Source organism: Oncorhynchus nerka, linkage group LG14 (assembly GCF_034236695.1).
Source record: "Oncorhynchus nerka isolate Pitt River linkage group LG14, Oner_Uvic_2.0, whole genome shotgun sequence".
NCBI classification, from domain to species: domain Eukaryota; kingdom Metazoa; phylum Chordata; class Actinopteri; order Salmoniformes; family Salmonidae; genus Oncorhynchus; species Oncorhynchus nerka.
The window spans coordinates 56483635-56509824 of NC_088409.1; the positions used below are offsets into that span (position 1 = coordinate 56483635).

General features: G+C 44.1%; 1 protein-coding gene and 1 pseudogene across 1 annotated transcript; both read right to left on the reverse strand.

Moving 5' to 3' along the window:
• Positions 1-318: 318 nt before the first annotated feature.
• Positions 319-9105, reverse strand: LOC135575051 (amino acid transporter heavy chain SLC3A2-like; annotated as a pseudogene).
• Positions 9106-12221: 3116 nt separating this feature from the next.
• Positions 12222-25654, reverse strand: LOC115141454 (protein phosphatase 1A-like). Its single transcript, XM_029680334.2, has 6 exons — positions 24836-25654; positions 23515-24086; positions 13057-13174; positions 12711-12825; positions 12493-12556; positions 12222-12362 (listed from the first exon to the last, which is right to left on the reverse strand). The coding sequence occupies exons 1-6, from the start codon at positions 25239-25241 to the stop codon at positions 12333-12335; spliced, it is 1305 nt and encodes a 434-aa protein (XP_029536194.1). The 5' UTR covers positions 25242-25654; the 3' UTR covers positions 12222-12332.
• Positions 25655-26190: the final 536 nt, after the last annotated feature.

The window sequence follows — 26190 nt, forward strand, 5'->3', positions numbered from 1 at the left end:
GATCAGAATTGGGCTGCCTTTGTAAACACAGCCATAGCCTTTAAAATGTGTTTGCAATGTATTCCAAATATTTGGCACCCTCTGAAGTTGACAATGTCGTCAGAACAAATTATTACTATACAATTGAAGATTTAAGACCTTTCAAAAACATTTTGATACATCCTTTTAAAAAACAATTTCTTGACTCCTCCCTGGCACACATTACCATTTGTGCGCAACAGAAGCGATGACTAAATAGTTACCATTTCTGCCTAGTTATCCTCCCCTGCATCCAGTCCTAGCCCCTCTCACTCTGCCCAATGCCCCAGACCACAGGCCCTAGGAGGAGTAGCTGCCAGACTCAAACAGTTGGATGACATGGAGCCTCAGTGTTTCCAGGGAGGTGGTGCCAAGGCGGTCGATCCCTGTGCAGATCACAAACACCCCGGCATTGGGAAGGCTGGGAGCCCAGGCTGGGACCAGGGCTTGGGCCTCGGGCCCCAGGTTGAGTAGCACCACAAAGTGGAAACAGCCCAAGGAGCGCAGGAAGGCGAGGGGTCGACAGGGGTCGACGAGGGGAACAGGGTGGAGTTGGAGGAGTAGGGGGGGAGGGAGGTGGTGTTGAAGGGGAGGAAGGTGAAGCTCCCATAAATGAGAGATTCTTCTCTGAGGCGACAGCGACTGAGGGAGTTGAACAGAGCCAAGGCAGAGCGTTTGAGCATCCTCTGTTCCTGAAGGATAGAAGGGAGGAACAGATCAAAGGAAAAATAGACCTGTCATTCTGAGAGACTTTCTGTGGTATAAACATAAACTACGTGCCAGAGGTCGTAGAACCACGGAGCTCATATGTGGTAATACTGTAGGTATGTGAAGACCAACAAGCGTGATATTATTTTAGACTAAAATAGCCCATTTGGACTACAAACCCCAACTGAGTCGTTCAGTCCATTGGTCTTATCTGCCTCATGTTCCCAGCTCATTTCTACAGACACATTCTTCACCACAGAAAGAAAGCGATTCACTGGTGTGGCATTGTACTAAAGTAGGAGCACATCAGACACAGTTAGTCTGTATTGCATCCCTAGAACCCAGGTCTCTTACTGGTGAACGGGCTATTTCTTCTCCGTACTTGACAACAGGTGATCCAGGTAGTGTCATCATCTGAACCAGGAGTATTCTGTGCAACACAGGTGATGCTTCACCACCCACCTGGCATCACACACACCCTATTGATGTAATTTTGCCAATAATGAGTTGGACACCATCCTCGCTAGCCTGTGAAAGAACGAACAGAAAGAATGTCGGGTCATTACCGTCCAACTGGGCCAAATTTTGCCGTGGGATGTCGACAGGTGTCGCTCCACAGCAATGGCCACTTCCTGTCAGGACAGGAGGTGATGCGCGTGCGGCAGCAGTGACATCATAACTAGCTCCACCAATTAGATGTTGGCTGATGGGCTAGAGGTATTCAGGGCAGGTAGAGACTGTTTCACCACTACAATCCTACACAGATGACACACACAGGTTACATTCCAACTTCAATCACAACTACTTTGCTATAAAACATGAACTACATATTCCTCAATCCTAACAGATTCCTTACATATATCAGACTATATTAGTAACTAAAACAAAAATATAATTTTGCTTAACACAGGTTTAACAGTACATGTGAGTTGTGTATCATTTGATCTGTATGTTAAGTGTTAGCAGTGCCACAGCACCTCTCATCATCTGATGTGCTGGAGATCAAATCAAATCAAATATTATTGGTCACATACACATGGTTAGCAGATGTTAATGCGACCCCCACTCGGTCAGGGTCTAAAACGAACAGACAACACGAACAGACAACATAACGTTCAGTTAAAAATCTGTGCTTACATGAACTGGAAATAAATTGGTCTGGCTTTGATTCTTTGGCAACCAATTTTGAGCACTGTTCAACAGTCTGACCTTTTCTGAATATGCAGAGTCTGCCACAGATTCAAAATCATTCCACACCCTGTTCCAACCAAAATCTGAGTGAATACTGAGGTAACATAACGATTATTAAAACTCATTCAGTCTACATAACAATTGAAACCAAGATCTAACAATTATACTCATCAGTGGTGTAAAGTACTTAAGAAAAAATACTTTAAAAGTAATACTTAAGTTGTTTTTTGGGGTATCTGTACTTTACTATTTATATTTGTGACTACTTTTACTTTACATCACTCCTTAAGAAAATATTGTTGTCACGACTTCTACTGAAGTCGGTCCCTCTCCTTGTTCGGGCGATGTTTGGCGGTCGACGTCACCGGTCTTCTAGCCATCGCCGATCCACCTTTAATTTTCCATTTGTTTTGTCTTGTCTTCCCACACACCTGGTTTCAATTCCATCAATTACATGTTGTGTATTTAACCCTCTGTTCCCCCCATGTCCTTGTCCGGTATTGTTTATTGTAAGTGCTTGTGCACGTTATGTCTGGTGTGTCAGACCCGGCACCGGGAGACCGGGTCTGGCTCTCGACCCGAAACCTGCCCCTCCACCCAAGACCTGCCCCTCCACCTGCCCTACCGGAAGTTGGGTCCATGGTTTGTGGGGCCATTTAAAGTCCTGAGGAGAGTGAACGAGGTTTGTTATAGGCTTCCCCCTGATTACCGTATTAACCCCTCGTTCCATGTGTCTCTCCTCAGGCCGGTGGTGGCTGGCCCGTTCCAGGAGTCTGAGGTGCGGGAGGTTCCTCCGCCCCCTCTGGACACCGAGGGGGCCCCGGCGTACTCCGTCCGCTCCATACTGGATTCGAGGAGTCGGGCGAATGGCCTTCAGTATCTCGTGGAGTGGGAGGGGTACGGTCCGGAGGAAAGGTGCTGGGAAACACAGTTTTTGCTCTCCTGCGTCTGACTTCTCTGCCGCCAGTACGCACCCCTTACAATTGTACTTTTTACTCCATACATTTTTCTTGACGCCCAAAAGTACTCATTACATTTTGAATGCTTATCAGGGCAGGAAAATGGTCAAATTCACGCACTTATCAACCGAACATCCCTACTGCCTCTGATCTGGCGGACTCACTAAACACATTTTTTACTCGTTTGTAAATTATGTCTGAATGCTGGAGTGTGCCCGTGGCTTACCGTAAATAAAATAAAAACAAGAAAATGGTGCCATCTGGTTTGCTTAATATAAGGAATTTGAAATTATTTCATCATTTTACAATTGATACTGAAGTGTATTTTAAACCAAATACTTTTATACTTTTACTCAAGTAGTATTTTACTGGGTGACTTTTACTTTTACTTGAGTCATTTTCTATTAAGGTATCATTACTTTGATAGTTGGGTACTTTTTCCACCACTGCTACTCATGCAAGACCTATCCTCCCTGAATTGAGCCAGAGAGGTCAGAGGGCACAGCAGAGTCGTTGCCTACTGAGTCTTGGGGTCCGAACAGGTCCAGCTCACAGAAATCAATAGAAGTTTGAATAGTGGATCAGAACATACGATGTTAAGTGCATCTTTCAAGGGCTCTGGAAATGTCCTTGTGAGGATACAGGCTAGCTGGCCTCAGCTTAGCATCTGTTTTGTGTACACACCTGCTTTGAGGCTCTCCATTAGCAGTTGTTGGATCTGAGGCACTGTACCCACTCGCTCATTGATCTCGTTAAGGTCCGGAGGGGACGCGTCCCGATGAAACAGCCCCTCCAGAAAAAGAGCCCCCCACACCCAGGTAGCAGCTTACACATCACAAAACAACTCAGAAACTAGCTTTACAAACAGAGGTTCCCCACACACTAAAATGGAGTGATGTCAATTACTTGACTCAAGTCCATAAAACAGAGAAAGATACTGTTAGGTTGAGATAATTGTACGCAACAGGACTGAGGCAGTGTGACTGGTTTAAACATACAATGAAACAGGAGAATGAATGAAATAAGGGAAGGTATGCAAGAGTCTACAGAGTGGAAATATAATGACTCAGTGACCAGTGGGCCACAGTAGTGGTCTACAGCTGACAGACGTAGCGGTATTGAATAGTGTATCAAACAGGGAATGTGTTCTCGATGTAGTTCTGAAAGAAAACAGCAGAGGGCACCCTACTTTCCTTACATGGTTGAACTGCATGTCCATTTTGCAAATGTCAAAGCTATTTGGCTTTAGTTATGATGGTTAGAAGAGTAGCGCAACGAAGACCCATTTAATTATTATTGTGTTTTGCAACTTTATTCTATAAAATGTTAGTGAATTCACATCCTGAGACTGTCTTGTGTAGGCTTATCGGCCTTTAACCAGCGTTTTCTATGGATTAGGCCTATTGTCATTTGTGAATAATAAGTCATTAGTGGGAGGGGTTATTAATCCTACACTGGGAAAGTGGTGCCAACACTTCCATACTTCCGTATCCTGCCCCATACCACGAGATTCCTTAAAAACATGACACTTCGATACAGCTACAACCAATGACGTTTGGGACTTTATAGTAGCAGGTTAGGAGAATTTACACAGCAGCATTGTCTCGGGATGTGTGGGTGCTGCAGAACTCCCTGAATTTTCACAACAGCAGTACACTGGGCCTTTACAAGTCCTGTATTAGCTGACAGATATAACCGGCTGTAGCGCAGGAAAACAAGTTCAGCAACCCCACCCCATAACTACCTCCCGTGTCTATGTGCAGCAGGTTGGAAGAATTCATGTACAAGGTTAGGATAATTAGGTTAACATTAGGGCTCTGGCTGGAACACTTAAGGACATTGAGACTTGTCCCGAACCTTTGCACCCGGTCTGAGGTCCTGAGCGCTCTGGAGCAGGTTTTCATAAAGGATCACTCTGTACTTTGCTCCGTTCATCTTTCCCTCGATCCTGATTAGTCTCCTAGTCCATGCCGCTGAAAAACATCCCCACAGCATGATGCTGCCACCATGCTTCAACGTAGGGATGGTGCCAGGTTTCCTCCAGATGTGACCCTTGGCATCCAGGCCAAAGAGTTCAATCTTGGTTTCATCAGACCAGAGAATCTTGTTTCTCATGGTCTGAGAGTCCTTTAGGTTTCTTTTGGCAAACTCCAAGCGGGCTGCCATTTGCCTTTTACTGAGGAGTGGTTTCCGTATGGGACTCTACCATAAAAGCCTGATTGGTGGAGTGCTGCAGAGATGGTTGTCCTTCTGGATCTTGGTGGCTCCAAACTTCTTCCATTTAAGAATGATGGAGGCCACTGTGTTATTGGGGACCTTCAATGCTGCAGACATTTTTTGGTACCCTTCCCCAGATCTGTGCCTCAACACAATCCTGTCTCAGAGCTGTACAGACATTATCTTCCACCTTATGGCTTGTTTTTTTTGCTCTGACATGCACTGTCAGAGGGACCTTATATAGACAGGTGTGTGCCTTTCCAAATCATGTCCAATCAATTGCATTTACCACAGGTGGGCTCAAATCAAGTTGTAGAACCATCTCAAGGATGATCAATGGAAACAGGATGCACCTCAGTTCAATTTCAAGTCTCATTGCAAAGGGTCTTTATACTTTTTTTATTGTGAATACATTCTGCAAAAATGGCAAAAACATGAGGGGAAAGATGAGATGAGGGTAAAAAATAATTTAATACATGTTTAATTAGGCTGTAACGTAACAAAATGTGGAAAAGATAACAGTCTGAAAACTTTCCAAATACACACACTACATGACCAAAAGTATATGGACAACTGCTCATCGAACATCTCATTCCAAAATCATGGGCATTAATATGGAGTTGGTCTCCCCTTTGCTGCAATAACAGCCTCCACTCTTCTGGGAAGGCTTTCAAAAAGTTGGAACATTGCTGCAGGGACTTGCTTCCATTCAGCCACAATAGCATTACTGTGGTCGGGCACTGATATCCCAAAGGTGTTCGATTGGGTTGAGGTCAGGGCTCTGTTCAGGCCAGTCAAGTTCTTCCACAATGATCTCAAACCATTTCTGTATGGACCTCGCTTTGTGCACGGGGGCATTGTCATGCTGAAACAGGAAAGTGCCTTCCCCAAACTGTTGCCACAAAGGTGGAAGCACAGAATCTTCTAGAATGTCATTGTATGCTGTAACGTTAAGATGTCCCTTCACTGGAACTAAGGGGCCTACCCTGAACCATGAAAAAACAGCCCCAGACCATCAATCCTCCTCCACCAAACTTTACAGTTTGCACTATGCACTGGGGCAGGTAGCGTACTCCTGGCATCCGCCAAAACCAGATTTGTCTGTCAGTCTGCCAGATGGTGAAGCATGATTAATCACTTCAGAAAATGCGTTTCCACTGCTCCAGAGTCCAATGGTGACGAGCTTCACACCACTCTAGCCGATACTTGGCATTGCGCATGGTGATCTTACACAGTACCCAAATCGGCCACGTGCGTGCGCCATCGTGCGCAAATTGATTTTGTCCCCCCACACCAAACGCGATCACGACACGCAGGTTGAAATATCAAAACAAACTCTGAACCAATAATAGGTTGAACCAATTATAGGTCGAAAGCATTAAACATTTATGGCAATTTAGCTTCCAGTTGCTAGCTAATGTGTCCTGAGATATAAATGTTGAGGTATTTTACCTGAAATGGACAAGGTCTTCTACTCCGACAATTAATCCACACATAAAATAGTCAACCATATTGTTTCTAGTCATCTCTCCTCCTTCCAGGCTTTCTCTTCTTTGGACTTTATATGGCGATTGGCATCTAACTTTCATAGTTACCACGACGACCGACCAAACTCAGTTAATCTTTCAATCACCCACGTGAGCACTGTGGGTGCAATAATTGAATAACATATGTTTACATTTATTTTGCGACCCGAGCGGTGTGGTCAATATGCTAGGCTGGTGTGCGGCTGCTCGGCCATGGAAACACACTTCATGGAGCTCCCGACGAACAGTTCTTGTGCCGACGTTGCTTCGAGGCTGTACTGAGTACAGAGGAAAGAGGAAAGCAACAGAGGAAAGACGATTTCTTATTTATTTTTGTCTTTTTTCTCCCCAATTTCGATCTTGTCTTGTCGCTGAAAATCCCCAACTCGCTCGGGAGGCGAAGGTCGAGTCATGTGTCCTCCGGAACATGACCCACCAAACCACGCTTCTTAACACCCGCCCGCTTAACACAGAAGCCAGCCGCACCAATGTATCGGAGGAAACACTGTTCAACTGACAACAAGATCAGCCTGCAGGCGCCCGGCCCGCCACAAGGAGTCGATAGAGCACAATTTGCCAACTAAAGTCCCCCCCGGCCAAACCCTTCACTAACCCGGACGATGGTGGGCCTATTGTGCACTGCCCTATGGAACTCCCAATCACGGCCGGTTGTGATTACAGCCCTAGATTGAACATGGGTCTGTAGTGATGCCTCTAGCACTGCGATGCAGTGCCTTAGACCATTAGACCACTCGGGAGGCCCGGACAGACAATGTTTACACGTAATTCAGTGGTCCCACTCTGTGAGCTTGTGTGGCCTACCACTTCGCGGCTGAGCCGTTGTTGCTCCTAGACGTTTCCACTTCACAACAACAGAACTTACAGTTGACTGAAGCAGCTCTAGCAGGGCAGAAATCTGACGAACTGATATGTTGGAAAGGTGGCATCCTATGACGGTGCCACGTTTAAGGTCACTGAGCTCTTCAGTAAGGCCATTCTACTGCCAATGTTTGTCTATGGAGATTACAAGGCTGTGTGCTTGAATTTATAAACCTGTCAGCAATGGGTGTGGCTGAAATAGCCAAATACACTCATTTGAAGGGGTGTCCACATAATTTGTATATATAGTGTATATCTAAGTAGGCCTTATCCTGGATTAATTTACTTAATTTAATTAAGTTTGCTTTGTCATTTTTCGTGTGTTTTGTGCTTAAAGACAATAACAATAAATGACTTAATGAATGACTATGAATGTTAGATGCCACTTTCCCTGCGCATGCACACTTTACATTGTAAAGACAGTCTATATAGTGCAGCTACTGTATGCTTGACTCCAATTTAACTGATACCACCTGGCACCTCATTCTGGGCGTCCATGAACAGTGAGTGCTGCAGGCGGTAGAACAGCGCCCTCTGCCACCACAGTAGCCGCAGAGCGACCGGCCGGAGGCTCTGCACTTCGATGGCGATAGAGGCGCCCAGCAAGGCCAGCCAACCCAACCAGTAGACCAGCACTCGGCAGGAATGTATTTTCCTCCACCCCAAGCCCGCCGCTTCGAGCTCCATCTGCTCCTTAGACATGGGCTGCCCTTTAGGCGTCTCTGGTTAGGGGTCCGTGATCAGCAGCGGGACCGTCGCAGAGCAACCCAGACTGCCTGACATCTCAGGGCCCACTGCCACGCTGCCGTAGCCCTTGTCACCATCCATGTTCAATGGAATTCTGACTTAGGCTCCTGAAGTTTCAATGATAAAAAGGATGACAAGATTCCATAATTGACGGTCCCTAACTGCTGTTGGTGGACATAAGGAAAGCTACAGGCGAATATCCGTTGAATATCCAACCTGAAACTGTCTTCACCTCGGTGGGCCTACAACAGTCCCAACACCTTAACACTGCTACAGTTCATTCAGCCTCATTTCCTGCCTTTAAAAAAAAACATAACTGACTTGCTTCTGTAACCGATGTGAAATGGCTAGCTAGTTAGCGGTGGCTAATAGCGTTTCAATCAGTGACGTCACTTGCTCTGAGACCTTGAAGTAGTGGTTCCCCTTGCTCTGCAAGGGCCGCGGATTTTGTGGAGCGCTGGGTAACGATGCTTCGTGGGTGTCAGTTGTTGATGTGTGTAGAGGGTCCCTGGTTCGAGCCGTGGTTCGAGCCAGGTATGGGCGAGGGGACGGACTAAATTTATACTGTAACACTTCAACAAATGTGGTTTCTACTGACAATTGAGATGTACAAACTATGGCATAAGGGGACGACAAGCGGATAAGAGGCTATCCATAATTTCGATTAAGACATTAATGAGCGAGAGACGATAGACTTAGTCAATATAACTATTTGTTCAGCACTTTTGAAATGTACAGAGACAGAATTCAGAACATAGGCCTGTTCTTACATACAAGCAGACAATGAAAGCTCTTACAATATTCAATGATTACATTTCTCTAAAACAGGTTATAAGCAAAAACAAGCACACACCTTCCATGAACGATGTGTTTACAATACTACGTTGGTGAAAATAGACCAAATTATTAGGATGATGCACATGGGCTACCAACAGCTTACTTCACAACACACACTTAGTATTACTTTAGCTACAGTATACATCTCTCTGACATCCTATATCATTTATGAAGCAGCATAAGACATTGTTGGACTCACTTTGTGATGTGCTTGAACAGGAAAGTGTCACGGCGGTCCTTCGTGGGCAAATTTTATCATCAAAGAGAAAGATGCCGGATTTACTGTTACGTTTTGAACAGTCATTCAACTTGTATTTTCCCAGTCTTAGCTCGTTTTTCCCCGAGTTCTCAGTTGTCTTAAACTTACAGTTAGCCACTGATTCCTTCCCAAACCACTCATTGTTGAATTGGCTATTTCCAACTTGTTGTGTAATGTTTATGTACAATTGCCAATGAGCACCGAGACGTTTTATCTCTAATTTCTCTTCATATGACAACGATTGAAAAGGATTTGATTGTCGACTTTATTTTTAAAGTATGATGTTGACATGATCAGTCCAATCAAAGCTACTGTAGCTATAACGTGATTTGATGTCATTCTATCTGTGACCAATGATCTTGAGCCTTCTTGGATGGGCACCTCTAATATAAATATATGGCAGAACCCAAAGGGGCAACATTTTTTGAGCTCTAACCTTAGAATTGGGGATGACATTCTGTCCCATGAGTGACAGAAAACTGAGCCAATCATGATAGAAAACTGAGCCAATCAGGCACAACGCTCTGTATTTTCTGCTAGCTAGCCCCACCACCACCACAGAAAAAGCACTGAGCTAGGCTGAAACACCTGCATTTTGGAGCTGCCTTACTCAAGAAAGCAAAAAAGAGACCATTTTTGCATGCGGCTTTATTAACTCAATGACGTTTATTTTTATTTTTACGTACACTGTTTGCAAACTGACATGTGACACGTATCAATACCAAAATGACCTGCCCTGAATGACGGGTCACCACTGCCTAACACACACAAATGCAATTTTCCTATATCAGTGAAACATGAACCACCGTCAACAGAACAATACATGAAATGGGTCAAACAAAACTCAGTAATCACCAGAATACCGTGCACAAGCACTACATGAAACAATTCCAAACAAGGACATGGGGGGGGGGACAGAGGGTTAAATACACAACATGTAATTGATGGAATTGGAACCAGGTGTGATAGAAGACAAGACAAAACCACTGGAAAAATGATAAGTGGATCAGCGATGGTTAGAAGGTCGGTGACGTCACCGCCGAACGCTGCCCGATCAAGGAGAGGGACCAACTTCGGAGGAAGTCGTGACAACCCTTCCTAGCCTCTCTCACATTTGTCACACCCACACATACATGTGCAAACAATTTACTAAAAGTCATATGTTAATCCCACGGCATAAAATGCTGAATTTTGATCGTCATAGAAAAAGCTTGACTATTATTTAAGACCAAGCTACATTGCTTAATTTCTTGTTACCAAAAGGAATGAAACTACTACCAAACATTGTAACAACCAACACCATACTGGGTGACATCCAACCCTGCGCGTGTGTTAGATGGCTAATAACTCCATGTTGCAATAAGATGATTAAATGGTCCGAAATTCAACCCAATACCTTGATCTTTCTATTACTGTTGAAAAGAGTATTGTAAGATATACTGGTGCTAGGAAATACACACCAGCTCCCTACTTGTTGGTTTAGATCACGTGTCAAAATCGTTCCATAGAGGCCCGAGTGTCAGTGGGTTTTTGCTCCTCCCTTTTATTTGATCGATTAATTAAGGCCACTGATTAGTAAGGAAATCCCCTCACCTGGTTGTCTAGGTCTTAATTGAAAGAACAAAAGAAAAAACAGCATACACTAGGCTCTCCATGAAATGAGTTTGACACCCCTGGTTTAGATGCATACAACTGGCGAAAATACAGTTGTGGAACGATATCAATGGTTGGTTATGGAACTGTGTTGTCTTCTTCTCCCTTGGTCCTTAGTCTAACCCTGTAGTGCCGTATCTATCCGTCTGAAGGCTGTAATTGGATGGTAATCAAACATTCACTCCGCTCCATCAAAAAACAACAGGACAAAATTGTTCACAGAATGTCATTCGATTTCATGAATTTATTGCCCCAATTGACATGCGATTGCGAAAGATCTCATAGTAACCTGTTGTGCTGTCGAATGGTCTTGGATCCTATTTCCTCCTGATTTCATAGAATTCAAACAGACATGCTGCAGCGGTGTTTGATCTATAGTCTAGCTCATTTTGACCTCTGTCATGGAATACAGTTACTATGTTCATCCGTTTGGTATGATCCAAAGGAGGAATCAATTAACCGTACAACTACAGAGAGCTTTGTAAGGCAGCACAATGACATGTATTGAAACGAAAACATGCAAACAGCAAAGCGATTTACCTATAGCTGTACTACTTTACGCATCACACTGGTCTAAATCATGTCTAGCTGTGAGCATCTGTGCTTTAAACTGCAAAAAGGTTACATTTTATGGGGTACAGTATGTGTGCCAATAATCCCACACCCCATGTTATCCTCTGCTGGTTCTCTCTCTCTCTCTCTCTCACACACACACACACACACACACACACACACACACACACACACACACATTCATCTATTTATGTCACCTATGTTCCCTCACAGGATTCTGCAGATTATTTAGTGTAGGCCATGCCATCACAGGACACATCCGTATCGGAGCCTTCGCTGGTCTGCAATGGTTGAAGGGGTGTTTGGTCAACTTGATTTACAGCTGTAGTATGGAGTTGCGCACCGCTTAAACATATCAATTAGCTTTGAAATGAAATCACTTGATCAGCCTTATTCACAAGCTTCTAGTCTTCAAGAAAAGTAACCAGATCTACCCAGGCACTGTAAAGTGTTGTTAGAAAGTTCGAAAATATTTAATCTAATCTAATTGTCATGCATTTTAAAGAATAGTTTTGGAATATGTAATTCTTCCCTTCCTGGAAAATGCCAACTATTTGATATTTTCTAAAGATACAGTAGACTTGTTGATAGACAGTGTACATGAGGAACAGAGAAGAGATGATTGGCTAAGGGCAGGCCCAGGTCAAACCCCCCACCATATTTCTTTATTTAGCCATTGGCTGATTCCTCAGCTGAAAAGAGTCCCCAGTTGGAATTGGTCACCATGGATACGTGGGGCTAAATAATACATTTACATGGAAACGACTAGTTGGACTCTTCAGATCCTCCGATGTCCTGGAATGTGACAAGTCAATGATGTGTCAGTGAAAAACAGTAACTTAGTTACTTTGTAGTCCAGTTTGCACTGATGTGTTTAGCGAGACATGGTGCAAGAGTGTGTGACCTATGTTTGGTCGTCTCCTACCATTGGTTCCAGAGATCTGGAGGGCGTTACAAACTTCTGATACGCAGAGATGACACAGTCTCTTCTGCAAAGGAAAAAGAGAAGGAGTTATGCCAAATTAGGAACATTTAATATGCCAAATTAGGAACATTTAATATGATTATTATTCATTCACACACATGTAGGCCCCTGTGTCGCTTTCTGAACTCTGAATGATGAGTTGCGAGTGAGTGACTTACTTGCTGGTGACTCCTCCCCCAGGTGGTAGGCCAGGTATGTCCTCAGAGACCAGAAACTTCATCACATACAGCAGGTCAGGGTCCTTGTCCTGCGACCTTAGCAAATTTACTATCTCTACACACACAGATAGAGAGAAAGGGAGTGAGTTATGTAATGATCGGTCACTGTCCTCAGAGGAGAGAATTAAGCTGCCATTGTCTCAGTGTTTTTGTTATTGTTATCCATTTTAATTTTGATGTGATGTCATATTAATATGAAAGCCTATTGTGAGTGAGATGAAGCCAAGATGGTTTACAGGTGCATAGTAAGCTTAATCGCAAATCAAAAGCCCATCGAAATACCTACCTTCCACTTTGGCCTCGAGGAGTGTCTCTAGCTCGGCCTCTTGTTGTAGGGCCTCTTGTGAAACCTGGGGTGCGCCAGGGAAGGTCACGATGATGATGCTCATGTTGTCCAAACTACCCTGCAGGAGGCGACAAAGAGGGAGTGCAGGGATGAGATGCCTTTGCTTGAATGGGGTACAATTCTATGAGCTCTTGTAACAGAAGCGTCAGTCAATATTTTATATGAATAGGAAACATTGTTTGTTGGCGTATGATTCATTTCAACAATGTCCTTTGTTACCCCAAACATTCAGAAGCTAAATGAAATGCCAATGAAAGAAAGCTAACATACAGCTGCCATTATTGATATAGAAGTTTACTTGAGGAATAATGTGGTGATGAGGAATATTCTTCGCTTGCTTAATGATAATGTAAACAGCGAAGAAAATAAGTGTCATTATGACATCACAATGGAGAGCAGGACTATGAAGTCTCAGAGTGTCTTCTGAGAAGAAGACAGCTGGAAAGATTTTCACATGACACTGCAGGTGGAAGGATATTGTGATGTCATAACTGTGTACTGACAGAAAGCAGAAATGTGAATTTTGGAAACAGGTCACAATGGAACAATGGGAAGTAGAATTAGGAATTAGTATACCAGAATGGACATGAATCTTCATATGAAGCTTCTCCTGTAAGTCACTATGCATACTAAACGGCTCAAATGTAATGATGGTCTGAAAATTCAGACCAAGGTTTGCCAGTGCTGTGATAAGATATTGTGTAAAACAATGAATGTGAATAATTTATCTGCACTGTATTTGTGTTAGCTAGCTAGCCAGCCAGTTTTACAGGAGTGATTCCGTTAATTAATATGCCAAACTTCCATTCAACCAATGCAGTCAATCCACAGCCATACACTGGCTCAGTTACTCATCAGTTGATGAGTAAATGCAACACGTACTGATATGGTATCATATAATAGCACTCACAGATTCCCCCAAAACCTAAATCTGGGACATTTGTCTGTTTACATGTATTTTAGAGGCTATTAATAAACCTGTATTTATAAACCTGTACAAACTGTATTCATTATTATATGACAATATTTTAGGTTGACTATAATTATATGACACAATTTATGACACAAGTTACATCACATACCTTACTTGTATATTCCTGCATAAGTAAAAGCAGGAAATGCATCACCTTTGCCTCTACTGCCATTCATTCCAATTAGACTGGTTCTGGATTTCTCCCTGACCAAGATGGCTGCCATTTTCGCCCCATTCTGAAACTTGGAGGGATCATGACATAGGCCTCCTAGTAATTTAATAGGATCTCTATGGGGACTAATTGGTTATTGTGATCTCATGTCACATAGCTGAGAAGTTAGGTTCACTGTGTGCTACAACATAACCCATCTTAAGTACTGATTCAAAGGAGGTAAGTCTGTTCTGTTGCCATTGGTAAAGTGACGCTCTTCTTGGACCAGGTTAAATAGGCCTAGCTATCAGCTGGTGTGACCCTAAGACCCTGACAGTCTAACACACACACACTCACCCATAATCCTTCACTGTATTGCCCTCACCTCTGTCCTTCTCTCCCTCTCTCTATAGCTCCCTCTCATAATCCTGCTATTTAGAGGACAGGTACAGGTCGTGCCAGTGTTAAGACGTACCATTGTAAGTCCTAACCAGCATAAGCGGACCTGAATAAGATAACTGCTTACATGATGCTTGGTACATTAAGTATGTAATTATGTAGGCCCTTCAACACACACCCTGTCCAGTGCTGACTGCCATCATGTACTCCCCCTTCACGGGGCAAATCTGGCATTCTGCCCATGAACAGGCAGTTTAACCCACTGTTCCTAGGCTGTCATTGAAAATAAAGATTTGTTCTTAAACTGACTTGCCTAGTTAAATATAGGTAAAATAAATAAACAAAGGTGGTGGCCTAAATAATTCTGGCCCTATTTCTAAACTTTCTTGCCTAGCTAACACATTGGAATCCTTGATTCATGCTCTTTCTTATCTTTGAAATATATTCTATTAGTCGTTTTTTAGACCAGGTCATAGCATTATCTCCGCTGCATTTCTAGTTATAAATGATGTGGTTAACTGTATGGATAAAAGGCAACATTGTGCTGCCCTCTTCATTGACCTGTCAAAGGTTTTTGATACTGTTGATCACTCACTGCTAACTCTGAGGTTTTCCTCAATTGGCCTAGACCAGGCTGCACGTAACTGGTTTAAAAATTACTTGACAGATGGAACTCAATATGTATCTACTGATGGTGTTAAATCAGGTTTTCTGGATGTTACGAAAGGTGTCCCGCAGGGCTAGGTTCTGGGTCCTGTACTTTTTACTGTGTACGTTAACAATATCGACTTGTCTGTAACAAAAGTTTAACCCGTACTGTATTCCGATGATACTGTTGTGTATGCTATTGCCCCCACGGTTGACCAGGCTCTATCTGAACTACAGTCTGCCTTCATTGTATTACAGAAAAACTTTATTGACCTAAAAATGTGTATTCAATGCAGGTAAAACAAAGTATATATTGTTCTCTACACTCTTAGAAAAAAAGGTGCTATCTGTGTAAAGGGTTCTTCGGCTGTCCCCATAGGATAACCCTTTGAAAACCCATTTGGGTTCCAGGTAGAACACTTTTGTCACGTCCTGACCTTAGTTAATTTTTTATGTCTCTATTTTGGTTTGGTCAGGGCGTGAGTTGGGGTGGGCATTCTATGTTTTGTTCTATGTTTTGTATTTTTGTGTTTGGCCTGGTATGGTTCCCAATCAGAGGCAGCTATCATTGTCTCTGATTGAGAACCATACTTAGGTAGCCTGTTCCCACCTGTGTTTGTGGGTAGTTGTTTCCTGTTTTGTGTTGTGTCACCTGATAGGACTGTTTCGATTTTCGTTGTTTCACTTTTGTTATTTTATATTCAGTGTTCAGTTGTAATAAATTTAACATGGACACGTACCACACTGCAGTTTGGTCCGATCTTTCATATTCCTGTTCCTCAGATGAAGAAGATCGTTACAACTTTTGAGTTCTATGTAGAACCTTTTACACAGAGGGTTCTACATGAAACCCAAAAGAGTTCTACCTAGGGCTGTGGCGGTCACAAAATGTTGTCAAGCGCTGATTGCCAAGCAAACAACTGTCGGTGTCACGGTAATTGTGGTTAGAGCGTTGGACTAGTAACCGGAAGGTTGCAAGTTCAAATTCCCAAGCTGACAAGGTACAAATCTGTCGTTCTGCCCCTGAACAGGCAGTTAACCCACTGTTCCTAGGCCGTCATTGAAAATAAGAATTTGTTCTTAACTGACTTGCCTAGTTAAATAAAGGAAAAAATTAATAAAAATTGACCGTTAATGACCATAACCACATTTAGCTTCCACAAGCCACTAATGCAGACCTTTGGAACATCTACATTTAAAAAAGTCTAATAAATCCATTTAACATAGTCTACGCCTTCACAATAAATCCATTATTTATTTTAGACAGGTCTAAAGAAACATGATATAAAGGAAATGTAGTCTATTTCAGAAGAACAGGATAGCATACTCTGAGTTGTCCTTATGTTAGGTCCTGATCTGGCTAGGCCAAATGGCTGTGGGCTACACTAGTTCATTTAGCAGACAAGATTTTCTTAGAATTCCGTGGCATTATTTTATATTATTTTATAGTATGAAGAATACCATTGAACAAAGCTGTATTAAATAGAAAGTATATTTTCTCCAAACAATTTGAGGGAGTGCGCATATGCGGCTATTCTGCGGTTAACCTAATAAATAGGCACTCCTACAGTACCGGTCAAAAGGTTTAGAACACCTACTCATTCAAGGGTTTTCTTTAGTTTTACTATTTTTTACATTGTAGAATAATAGTGAAGACGTCAAGAATATGAAATAAAACATATGGAATCATGTAGTAACCAAAAAAGTGTTAAACAAATCAAAATATATTTTATATTTGCGATTCTTCAAATAGCCACCCTTTGCCTTGATGATAGCTTTGCACACTCTAGCTAAGCAATGAACCATAATCACAAGTCATTATGTTACTAACTAACCAGGTTCAATGTTAGCTAACTAACATTAGGCAAAAACTAGAGAAGCAAATGTCTCTGAGATACAAATGATAAGGTCATACACGTAACATTAGCTAGCGAGCAAGCCAGCTAACATTAGCTAGCTAACAGTACACTTTAACTTGAAATTAAATCACTTCCTGTCAAAATTAGAAACGTGTAATATCTGGAAATGTAGCTAGCTAGACTAGCTTACCCGTATATATCATGGATGGACACGTCTCATATTACCGTTGCCATGGTTTCTCTTCATTTGAAGATGTAATCCGGAGACAGATGTTTTCTCCATCACCTCAGCGATCATACTCAAATTCCACTGATTTCAAAACTCGGTCCTCCAGAAAGTGGAGAGCAACACTTATGCCGTTTTACTACGCAAAACTTTTTTTTTAAAGCCACGTTAGACAGGATTACCAACACATACTGACCAGCTCAAATAGACAGAAGAGTGCTATATGGCAGACCAATGCAAACTCATCTCTCGGCATGTCCAGCCCACTCATTATCTCAGCCCATCATGGTTATCGGGATGGTTGCTATCCTTTCTGTGGCTAAAACAACTAGGCTCATAATTTAATAATTTTGTTCTTATTTACAGATGGCATACAAGTCTGTTATTAAGGCACATGAAAGTTCACATGTTCCAGAAGGCATTTCTGCAAAAAAAAACGCATTTTGATAAAAAAAAAAAAATTATGTTCAAAGGGCTCTCCTGTGAAGTAGTGACCCGCGACATACGCCTAGTTTCCTGAAAAGGATCGCAAATTAATACAACCACTAGCATCCCAAAATATATTTTTTACACTATGTGGCTGATGCAACAGATCAGAACGTTTAGCTTAAAATGTTTATTAACTATTAGGCTATTTCTTCACATTATAAGCGCAACAATGCACACATGGTAGTAGGCTATAAGTACAAATTTTCCATTAGCGGGAAAACACCATTATCAAAAGTGACCCCAAATGTGATTATGCATGTGACTTCCGGCGCCGACTGAGATGGCCGCCTCGCTTCGCGTTCCTAGGAAACTATGCAGTTTTTTGTTTTTTTACGTGTTATTTCTTACATTAGTACCCCAGGTCATCTTAGGTTTCATTACATACAGTCGAGAAGAACTACTGAATATAAGATCAGCGCCAACTCACCATCAGTACGACCAAGAATATGTTTTCCGCGACGCGGATCCGGTGTTCTGCCTTACAAACAGGACAACGGAATGGATCGCATGCAGCGACCCAAGGAAACGACTCCGAAAAAGAGGGAAACGAGGCGGTGTTCTGGTCAGACTCCGAAAAAGGGCACATCGCGCACCACTCCCCAGCATTCTTCTTGCCAATGTCCAGTCTCTTGACAACAAGGTTGACGAAATCCGAGCAAGAGTAGCATTCCAGAGGGACATCAGAGACTGCAACGTTCTCTGCTTCACAGAAACATGGCTTACTGGGAAGACGCTATCCGAGGCGGTGCAGCCAACGGGTTTCTCCACGCATCGCGCCGACAGAAACAAACATCTTTCTGGTAAGAAGAGTGGCGGGGCGTATGCCTCATGACTAACGAGACATGGTGTGATGAAGGAAACATACAGGAACTCAAATCCTTCTGTTCACCTGATTTAGAATTCCTCACAATCAAATGTAGACCGCATTATCTTCCAAGAGAATTCTCCTCGATTATAATCACAGCCGTATATATCCCCCCCAAGCAGACACATCGATGGCTCTGAACGAACTTTATTTAACTCTTTGCAAACTGGAAACCATTTATCCGGAGGCTGCATTCATTGTAGCTGGGGATTTTAACAAAGCTAATCTGAAAACAAGACTCCCTAAATTTTACCAGCATATCGATTGCGCAACCAGGGGTGGTAAAACCTTGGATCATTGTTACTCTAACTTCCGCGACGCATATAAGGCCCTGCCCCGCCCCCTTTCGGAAAAGCTGACCACGACTCCATTTTGCTGATCCCTGCCTACAGGCAGAAACTAAAACAAGAGGCTCCCACGCTGAGGTCTGTCCAACGCTGGTCAGACCAAGCTGACTCCACACTCCAAGACTGCTTCCATCACGTGGACTGGGACATGTTTCGTATTGCGTCAGATGGAAATATTGACGAATACGCTGATTCGGTGTGCGAGTTCATTAGAACATGCGTCGAAGATGTCGTTCCCATAGCAACGATAAAAACATTCCCAAACCAGAAACCGTGGATTGATGGCAGCATTCGCGTGAAACTGAAAGCGCGAACCACTGCTTTTAATCAGGGCAAGGTGTCTGGTAATATGTCCGAATATAAACAATGCAGCTATTCCCTCCGCAAGGCTATTAAACAAGCTAAGCGTCAGTACAGAGACAAAGTGGAATCTCAATTCAATGGCTCAGACACAAGAGGCATGTGGCAGGGTCTACAGTCAATCACGGACTACAAGAAGAAACCCAGCCCAGTCACGGACCAGGATGTCTTGCTCCCAGGCAGACTAAATCACTTTTTGCCCGCTTTGAGGACAATACAGTGCCACTGACACGGCCTGCAACGAAAACATGCGGTCTCTCCTTCACTGCAGCCGAGGTGAGTAAGACATTTAAACGTGTTAACCCTCGCAAGGCTGCAGGCCCAGACGGCATCCCCAGCCGCGCCCTCAGAGCATGCGCAGACCAGCTGGCTGGTGTGTTTACGGACATATTCAATCAATCCCTATACCAGTCTGCTGTTCCCACATGCTTCAAGAGGGCCACCATTGTTCCTGTTCCCAAGAAAGCTAAGGTAACTGAGCTAAACGACTACCGCCCCGTAGCACTCACTTCCGTCATCATGAAGTGCTTTGAGAGACTAGTCAAGGACCATATCACCTCCACCCTACCTGACACCCTAGACCCACTCCAATTTGCTTACCGCCCAAATAGGTCCACAGACGATGCAATCTCAACCACACTGCACACTGCCCTAACCCACCTGGACAAGAGGAATACCTATGTGAGAATGCTGTTCATCGACTACAGCTCGGCATTCAATACCATAGTACCCTCCAAGCTCGTCATCAAGCTCGAGACCCTGGGTCTCGACCCTGCCCTGTGCAACTGGGTACTGGACTTCCTGACGGGCCGCCCACAGGTGGTGAGGGTAGGCAACAACATCTCCTCCCCGCTGATCCTCAACACGGGGCCCCACAAGGGTGCGTTCTGAGCCCTCTCCTGTACTCCCTGTTCACCCACGACTGCGTGGCCATGCACGCCTCCAACTCAATCATCAAGTTTGCGGACGACACAACAGTGGTAGGCTTGATTACCAACAACGACGAGACGGCCTACAGGGAGGAGGTGAGGGCCCTCGGAGTGTGGTGTCAGGAAAATAACCTCACACTCAACGTCAACAAAACTAAGGAGATGATTGTGGACTTCAGGAAACAGCAGAGGGAACACCCCCTATCCACATCGATGGATCAGTAGTGGAGAGGGTAGCAAGTTTTAAGTTCCTCTGCATACACATCACAGACAAACTGAATTGGTCCACTCACACTGACAGCGTCGTGAAGAAGGCGCAGCAGCGCCTCTTCAACCTCAGGAGGCTGAAGAAATTCGGCTTGTCACCAAAAGCACTCACAAACTTCTACAGATGCACAATCGAGAGCATCCTGGCGGGCTGTATCACCGCCTGGTACGGCAACTGCTCCGCCCTCAACCGTAAGGCTCTCCAGAGGGTAGTGAGGTCTGCACAACGCATCACCGGGGCAAACTACCTGCCCTCCAGGACACCTACACCACCCGATGTTACAGGAAGGCCATAAAGATCATCAAGGACATCAACCACCCAAACCACTGCCTGTTCACCCCGCTATCATCCAGAAGGCGAGGTCAGTACAGGTGCATCAAAGCTGGGACCGAGAGACTGAAAAACAGCTTCTATCTCAAGGCCATCAGACTGTTAAACAGCAATCACTAACATTGAGTGGCTGCTGCCAACACACTGTCATTGACACTGACCCAACTCCAGCCACTTTAATAATGGGAATTGATGGGAAATGATGTAAATATATCACTAGCCACTTTAAACAATGCTACCTTATATAATGTTACTTACCCTACACTATTCATCTCATATGCATATGTATATACTGTACTCTAGATCATCGACTGCATTCTTATGTCACTAGCCACTTTAACTATGCCACTTTGTTTACTTTGTCTACATACTCATCTCATATGTATATACTGTACTCGATACCATCTACTGTATGCTGCTCTGTACCATCACTCATTCATATATCCTTATGTACATATTCCTTATCCCCTTACACTGTGTATAAGACAGTAGTTTTGGAATTGTTAGTTAGATTACTTGTTGGTTATCACTGCATTGTCGGAACTAGAAGCACAAGCATTTCGCTACACTCGCATTAACATCTGCTAACCATGTGTATGTGACAAATAAAATTTGATTTGATTTGATGTGATGCTTTTATTGTAAAGGTGCATTTTTATGATGAAAATTATCTTCCCCAAACTTGAAATGCACGCGCTGCTTATGTCTGCCAGTTAGTCTCTTTACCTCTTGTAAAACGTAGTAATGTGCACAATTTTAAGAAGTTATTTGGCCACTTTGGTTGTGAGGCATATAGGCATATGGGCTAGGCTACATGATGTGTGCGACTATGATTTGAAAAAGTCATAAAAAAGGCATTGTTTCTTGCCTTACGCTGTGTGAAAATATATAATTCAGAAGTGATAGGCTAATATTGTCACCCATCAGACTATTCTTGATTTAATTTTCTTTACATATAATAAATAATATGTTTGAATTGTTTTATTTAGAATGGACCATGTCTCGAAACAGGGATGTCATCTATTCACTTAAAAAGCAAATGGAGGATGCTTTTCCCTTGGTTCATTTTCATGCCAGCCAAGTAGGCTATACTCCTGTTGTAAAGATAAGCAATGTGCTCAATATTAGGGAAGTTGAGAAGTAAATATAGCAGGCCTAGCCTATAGAAAGCTGATGGAATCCTCCTCTTTTTAATAGAGCCCATCACTCTGTTTTCTTGTGCAATTGCATGGCCTATAGAAATGTTGCGCAACATGAGCTCATGGGCTCTCATGAAGTGTTTGATTAGATTTCTAACACATTTGCATTGATGTCAGAGTGATTAGAGGGACAATAGTGTGCTGAGTACCAGGCAGTTAGCAAGTTTGGTAGTCTACTAATGACCATCAGCAGCATCAGAGCTTGGAGAAGCCTAATTACCGTGACTAAACGGACACGTTGAATTTGACTGCCTTCGTGACTTGTGACCGCCAGACCGCCATAAATATTTGAGCATCTGGATAGATGAAAGGCTGTCATTTAAAAAGAATATTGATGAGTTAGTTAAGTAGCTGAGAATGAAAATGGGCCTCTTCTCTCTCACTAAATAGTAAGAAGGTAGATTATTCAGTCGACGTTCCTATCGGTCCTAGACTATGGCGACAGCAGCTATGAACGCAGCTGCTACTTCGTTAGATGCAGTTTACCATAGTGCACTGCGCTTTATTACGGGGCAACAATTTTAGTACTCATCACTGCATTATCTACCAGAAAGTTGGTTGGACCTCTTTGATGTCACGTTGGTTGATACATTGCTATGTTTTAGACATACGAGTTATCACACCTGGTCTCAGGGATGGCTAACTGGAAATTCCTTTGGTCTCTACAGAGTTAGGTAAATCAGCTTTTAGTTTTCGTGCACCTTGTTTGTGGAAGAATCTTTCTAAAATTCCTTAAATTAGAATTTTGGGAGCCTCGGGGGAAATTCATAAAGCTGATTTAGGATCTTATTAGTGATGAATGTCTTTGTTTTTTATGACCGTGTTTCTCTTTCTTCATGCATTTTGCATTTATATTTGGATGTGTGTATTTTGTGTAATGTATGTAATTCAGGGCTCATCTGTAAAATAGACCTTGGTCTCAGTGTGACTCCCTGATAAAAAAATGTATTTAGAAAATGGCCATTGGCTATGGAGCAGACTCCTTGCAGTGCAGTGTAAGTCACCTGGCTGTTCCGACCTGGCTGTGTCCTGCTGTTAAATCCTCTGACTCATCCGAACATTGAGTATTAGTCTCCAAGACTCCAGGAGGGGAGAGGGCAGACAAGACCTTGAGATGATATCATTGCCTGAAGATACTGTCAAAGTACTCTAAACCCTCTCAGCCCCGGCACCTTCTGACTTTCCATACAATGTCCAGTTATCATTACAATTTACTCACTTTGGCAATTAGTGAGTGTGATTGTACCCCTTTTCAAGTTTATACTCTGGTCCTGCATATGTACCCATAGAGGAGGCAGAGGTTTAGGATCATTGTGATTCTGCATGTAGTGTGATCTGATCATTTACACACTGACCTTATAGAGGCAGAGGTCAATGACCTGGTTGCAGATCTCCCTCAGGTCATTGCACACCTGCAGGCGGCTGCGGACGAATGCACACAGATCCTCGTTGCCGATGGCGTCCCACACGCCATCACAAGCCACTATGAGGAACTCGTCTTGCGGGGACCTCTCCAGCTCATACACCTCTGGCTCTGGGGAAACCAGCTGCTCAGTCTGGGACCTCCACTCCACCTCCTTAAAGTCAAAGTCTCCCAGGGACCTGGACATGGCCAGGGAGCCGTTCACCCTATGCTGGGTCACCGAGCCGCCCGCGTTCTGTATTCGCTCCTTCTCCCTGGGGTTGACGGGCTTGTGGTCCTCCGTGTAGAAGATGACGTGGCCGTCACGGCAGAGGAGCGTCCGCGAGTCGCCACAGTTGACGAAGTAGACGTACTGCGGCGAGAGCATGACGACGGCCGCCGTGGAGCCGCTGCGCTCCCAGCATTCCTGGCGCGTCAGCGTGTGCATGTGGCTGTCAATGGCCAGGAAGCCCTCGATGATCCCCTCCTTCACGTCATCAGGGTTCTCCTCTGCCTTTACGCGCCCTGGAGGCAGGAGAGATCAATACGGGTTAACGACCTGGTCTATAGCTGATAAATACACATAATTTGGTTCTAATTCATATCAGGTCGCTCTGCCTAAAATCGACACACAGAAGTTAACTACAGTGGGGCCAACTACAGGATAACTACACATAGTTACAATACAATTCTTTGACCCCCAGCCTTGCTAGCTTGGTTCCAAGGGACAAATGCCCACTGTTGGTGCCATGCCAGAGCACAAATCTCAGAGCTCAGGTCACGTTGTTGTATTCCTCTGAGGTCACTGTCTGTCTGTCTTGCTTGTGGTATTAAATGATTAATTAATGCATTGTAGGTTAGGATTAAAGTTTGTCTTGAGTTAAGTAGCAGACACTGTAGGCACAAGTGTCAGATTTAGTATCTCATACTTCGGGCCAAGAACAAGGATCAAGAGGTTTTCAACAACAACATCTGTCAGCCATGTTGCGCTACCATGTTAATGTTTAGGAATGATACATAAAACCAAGGGTGATATTGTCTTTGGTGTTCAAGTTACAACTTTAGATCAAGAACACCATACACAAAGCCTACTGCACAACGGCACCTTGTCATTGCTCCAATGGAAGACACCCATGCCCAAGACAAAGAAGTTCTTCATTGATCTATCAAACAACAACTGTCTGTAGCTATGTCTGTGGGACACATACCGGAAACAGGTGTTGTAAAATGCTTCCCTACTGGCCCACATATAAGTGTGCGGCCCAATTTGGTACCTGTAGCGAGGATGTGTTGCAGCAGATTGCGGGAGCAGTACTGTGCCACCGTGTTGCCAGCGTGTCCATCAAACACTGCATAGTAGCCCCACTCCGCCAGCTCCCCTCCCATCTCCGGCATGCAGGCGTGGGCGTCCTCCATCTGCGCCCTCCAGCCCTGCATGCTGGCCGTTGCATAGTTCAACCCCCACTGAGACCCTCCCTCGGTCGCGTGTTTCTCCATGATGGGCCGGTCCAGGTAGACACTTGGCCCGTTATCCTCATCACTGGAGTCCTCTTCGCTCCCCTCCTGGCCATCTCTCTGTCCCCCCTTAAAGAAGAAGGTGACCATCTTCTCTGTCTCCTTGGCCAGCTGGCGGAGGAAGGAGGGCACCTCCACGGTGCTGGCCCGCCTGGCCGTCCTCATGGCTCCTCGGAGGCGCCGCTCAAGTCTCTTTCCTGACCTGCCGCTGGTCTTCCTCTTCCCCTCTCTCCTCCTTCTCCCAGTCTGTGTCCCACGCAGCAGGTCTAGGGGAGTGGGTTTAGCTGGACACGCTGAGCAGGTGGAAAATGTGTCGACTCCGGTCTGTAGAGTTGTGTTTAGGTGGGCTTCAGAGGTTAGGTGGGCTTCACTAGATACGGGCAGAAATCGCTGCGGTCATCCTTGTCTTTGTAAACCTGGCTCGTTGGCGTGGTTTCTGGATTCCTAGCATTTGTCTCAATGTCTTTATGTGGAGTGTATGTGGCTGTATGGTGCCCACTCTATCTCCTTCTCTGTCTTTCTCCTCCTCTTTCTCTCCTGTCCCTGGGCAGTGTTTGCATTGATATGCTAGTGGCCTGTATCTATTTCTGTCGACTTAACCCTCAGCATGATCACTCCTCTCCTCTCTCTCTCTCTCTCTCTCTCTCTCTCTCTCTCTCTCTCTCTCTCTCTCTCTCTCTCTCTCTCTCTTAATGCTACTAGTTCATCTCCAACCTGCGAGGGATCTTAGATTAGTACTGTATGAGCGAGTGTACCATATGGATTATGAGCCTGTCAGCGTTTCATAGCAGCACGGTGGACAGACGGAATGAGCTCTCCAACTCTGTGTAACTGGACCTCTGTAGTTTATCTTCAGAACACTTTAGGACCTGTTAGCAATGATTCACTGAATGTAGCCCACCTTTGTGCGCCCACTCACTTTCCCTTTTTCTCTCATTCTCCTTTTCTCTTTAGCACTGTGCCACACACATTCTCACACACAACACACACGCGCACATTAGTACGCATTAGCCAATCAGTGTCACATCTAACTGATACGGCGGACCCAGGTTGTTATACATGCGTGTCATGGTTGAACCAGTTAAACAGTTCAACCAGTTTAACACGTGTGAGC

Excerpts from the sequence above, each read along its gene's own strand:
- LOC115141454 (XM_029680334.2), bottom strand. The coding sequence starts at position 25,241 with ATGAGGACGGCCAGGCGGGCCAGCACCGTGGAGGTGCCCTCCTTCCTC. Across the intron at positions 24,087-24,835 it reads GCAACACATCCTCGCTACAG|GGCGCGTAAAGGCAGAGGAG; the intron begins GTACCAAATTGG and ends TCCTGCCTCCAG. Across the intron at positions 12,557-12,710 it reads GGGGGAGGAGTCACCAGCAA|AAGAGACTGTGTCATCTCTG; the intron begins GTAAGTCACTCA and ends TTTCCTTTGCAG.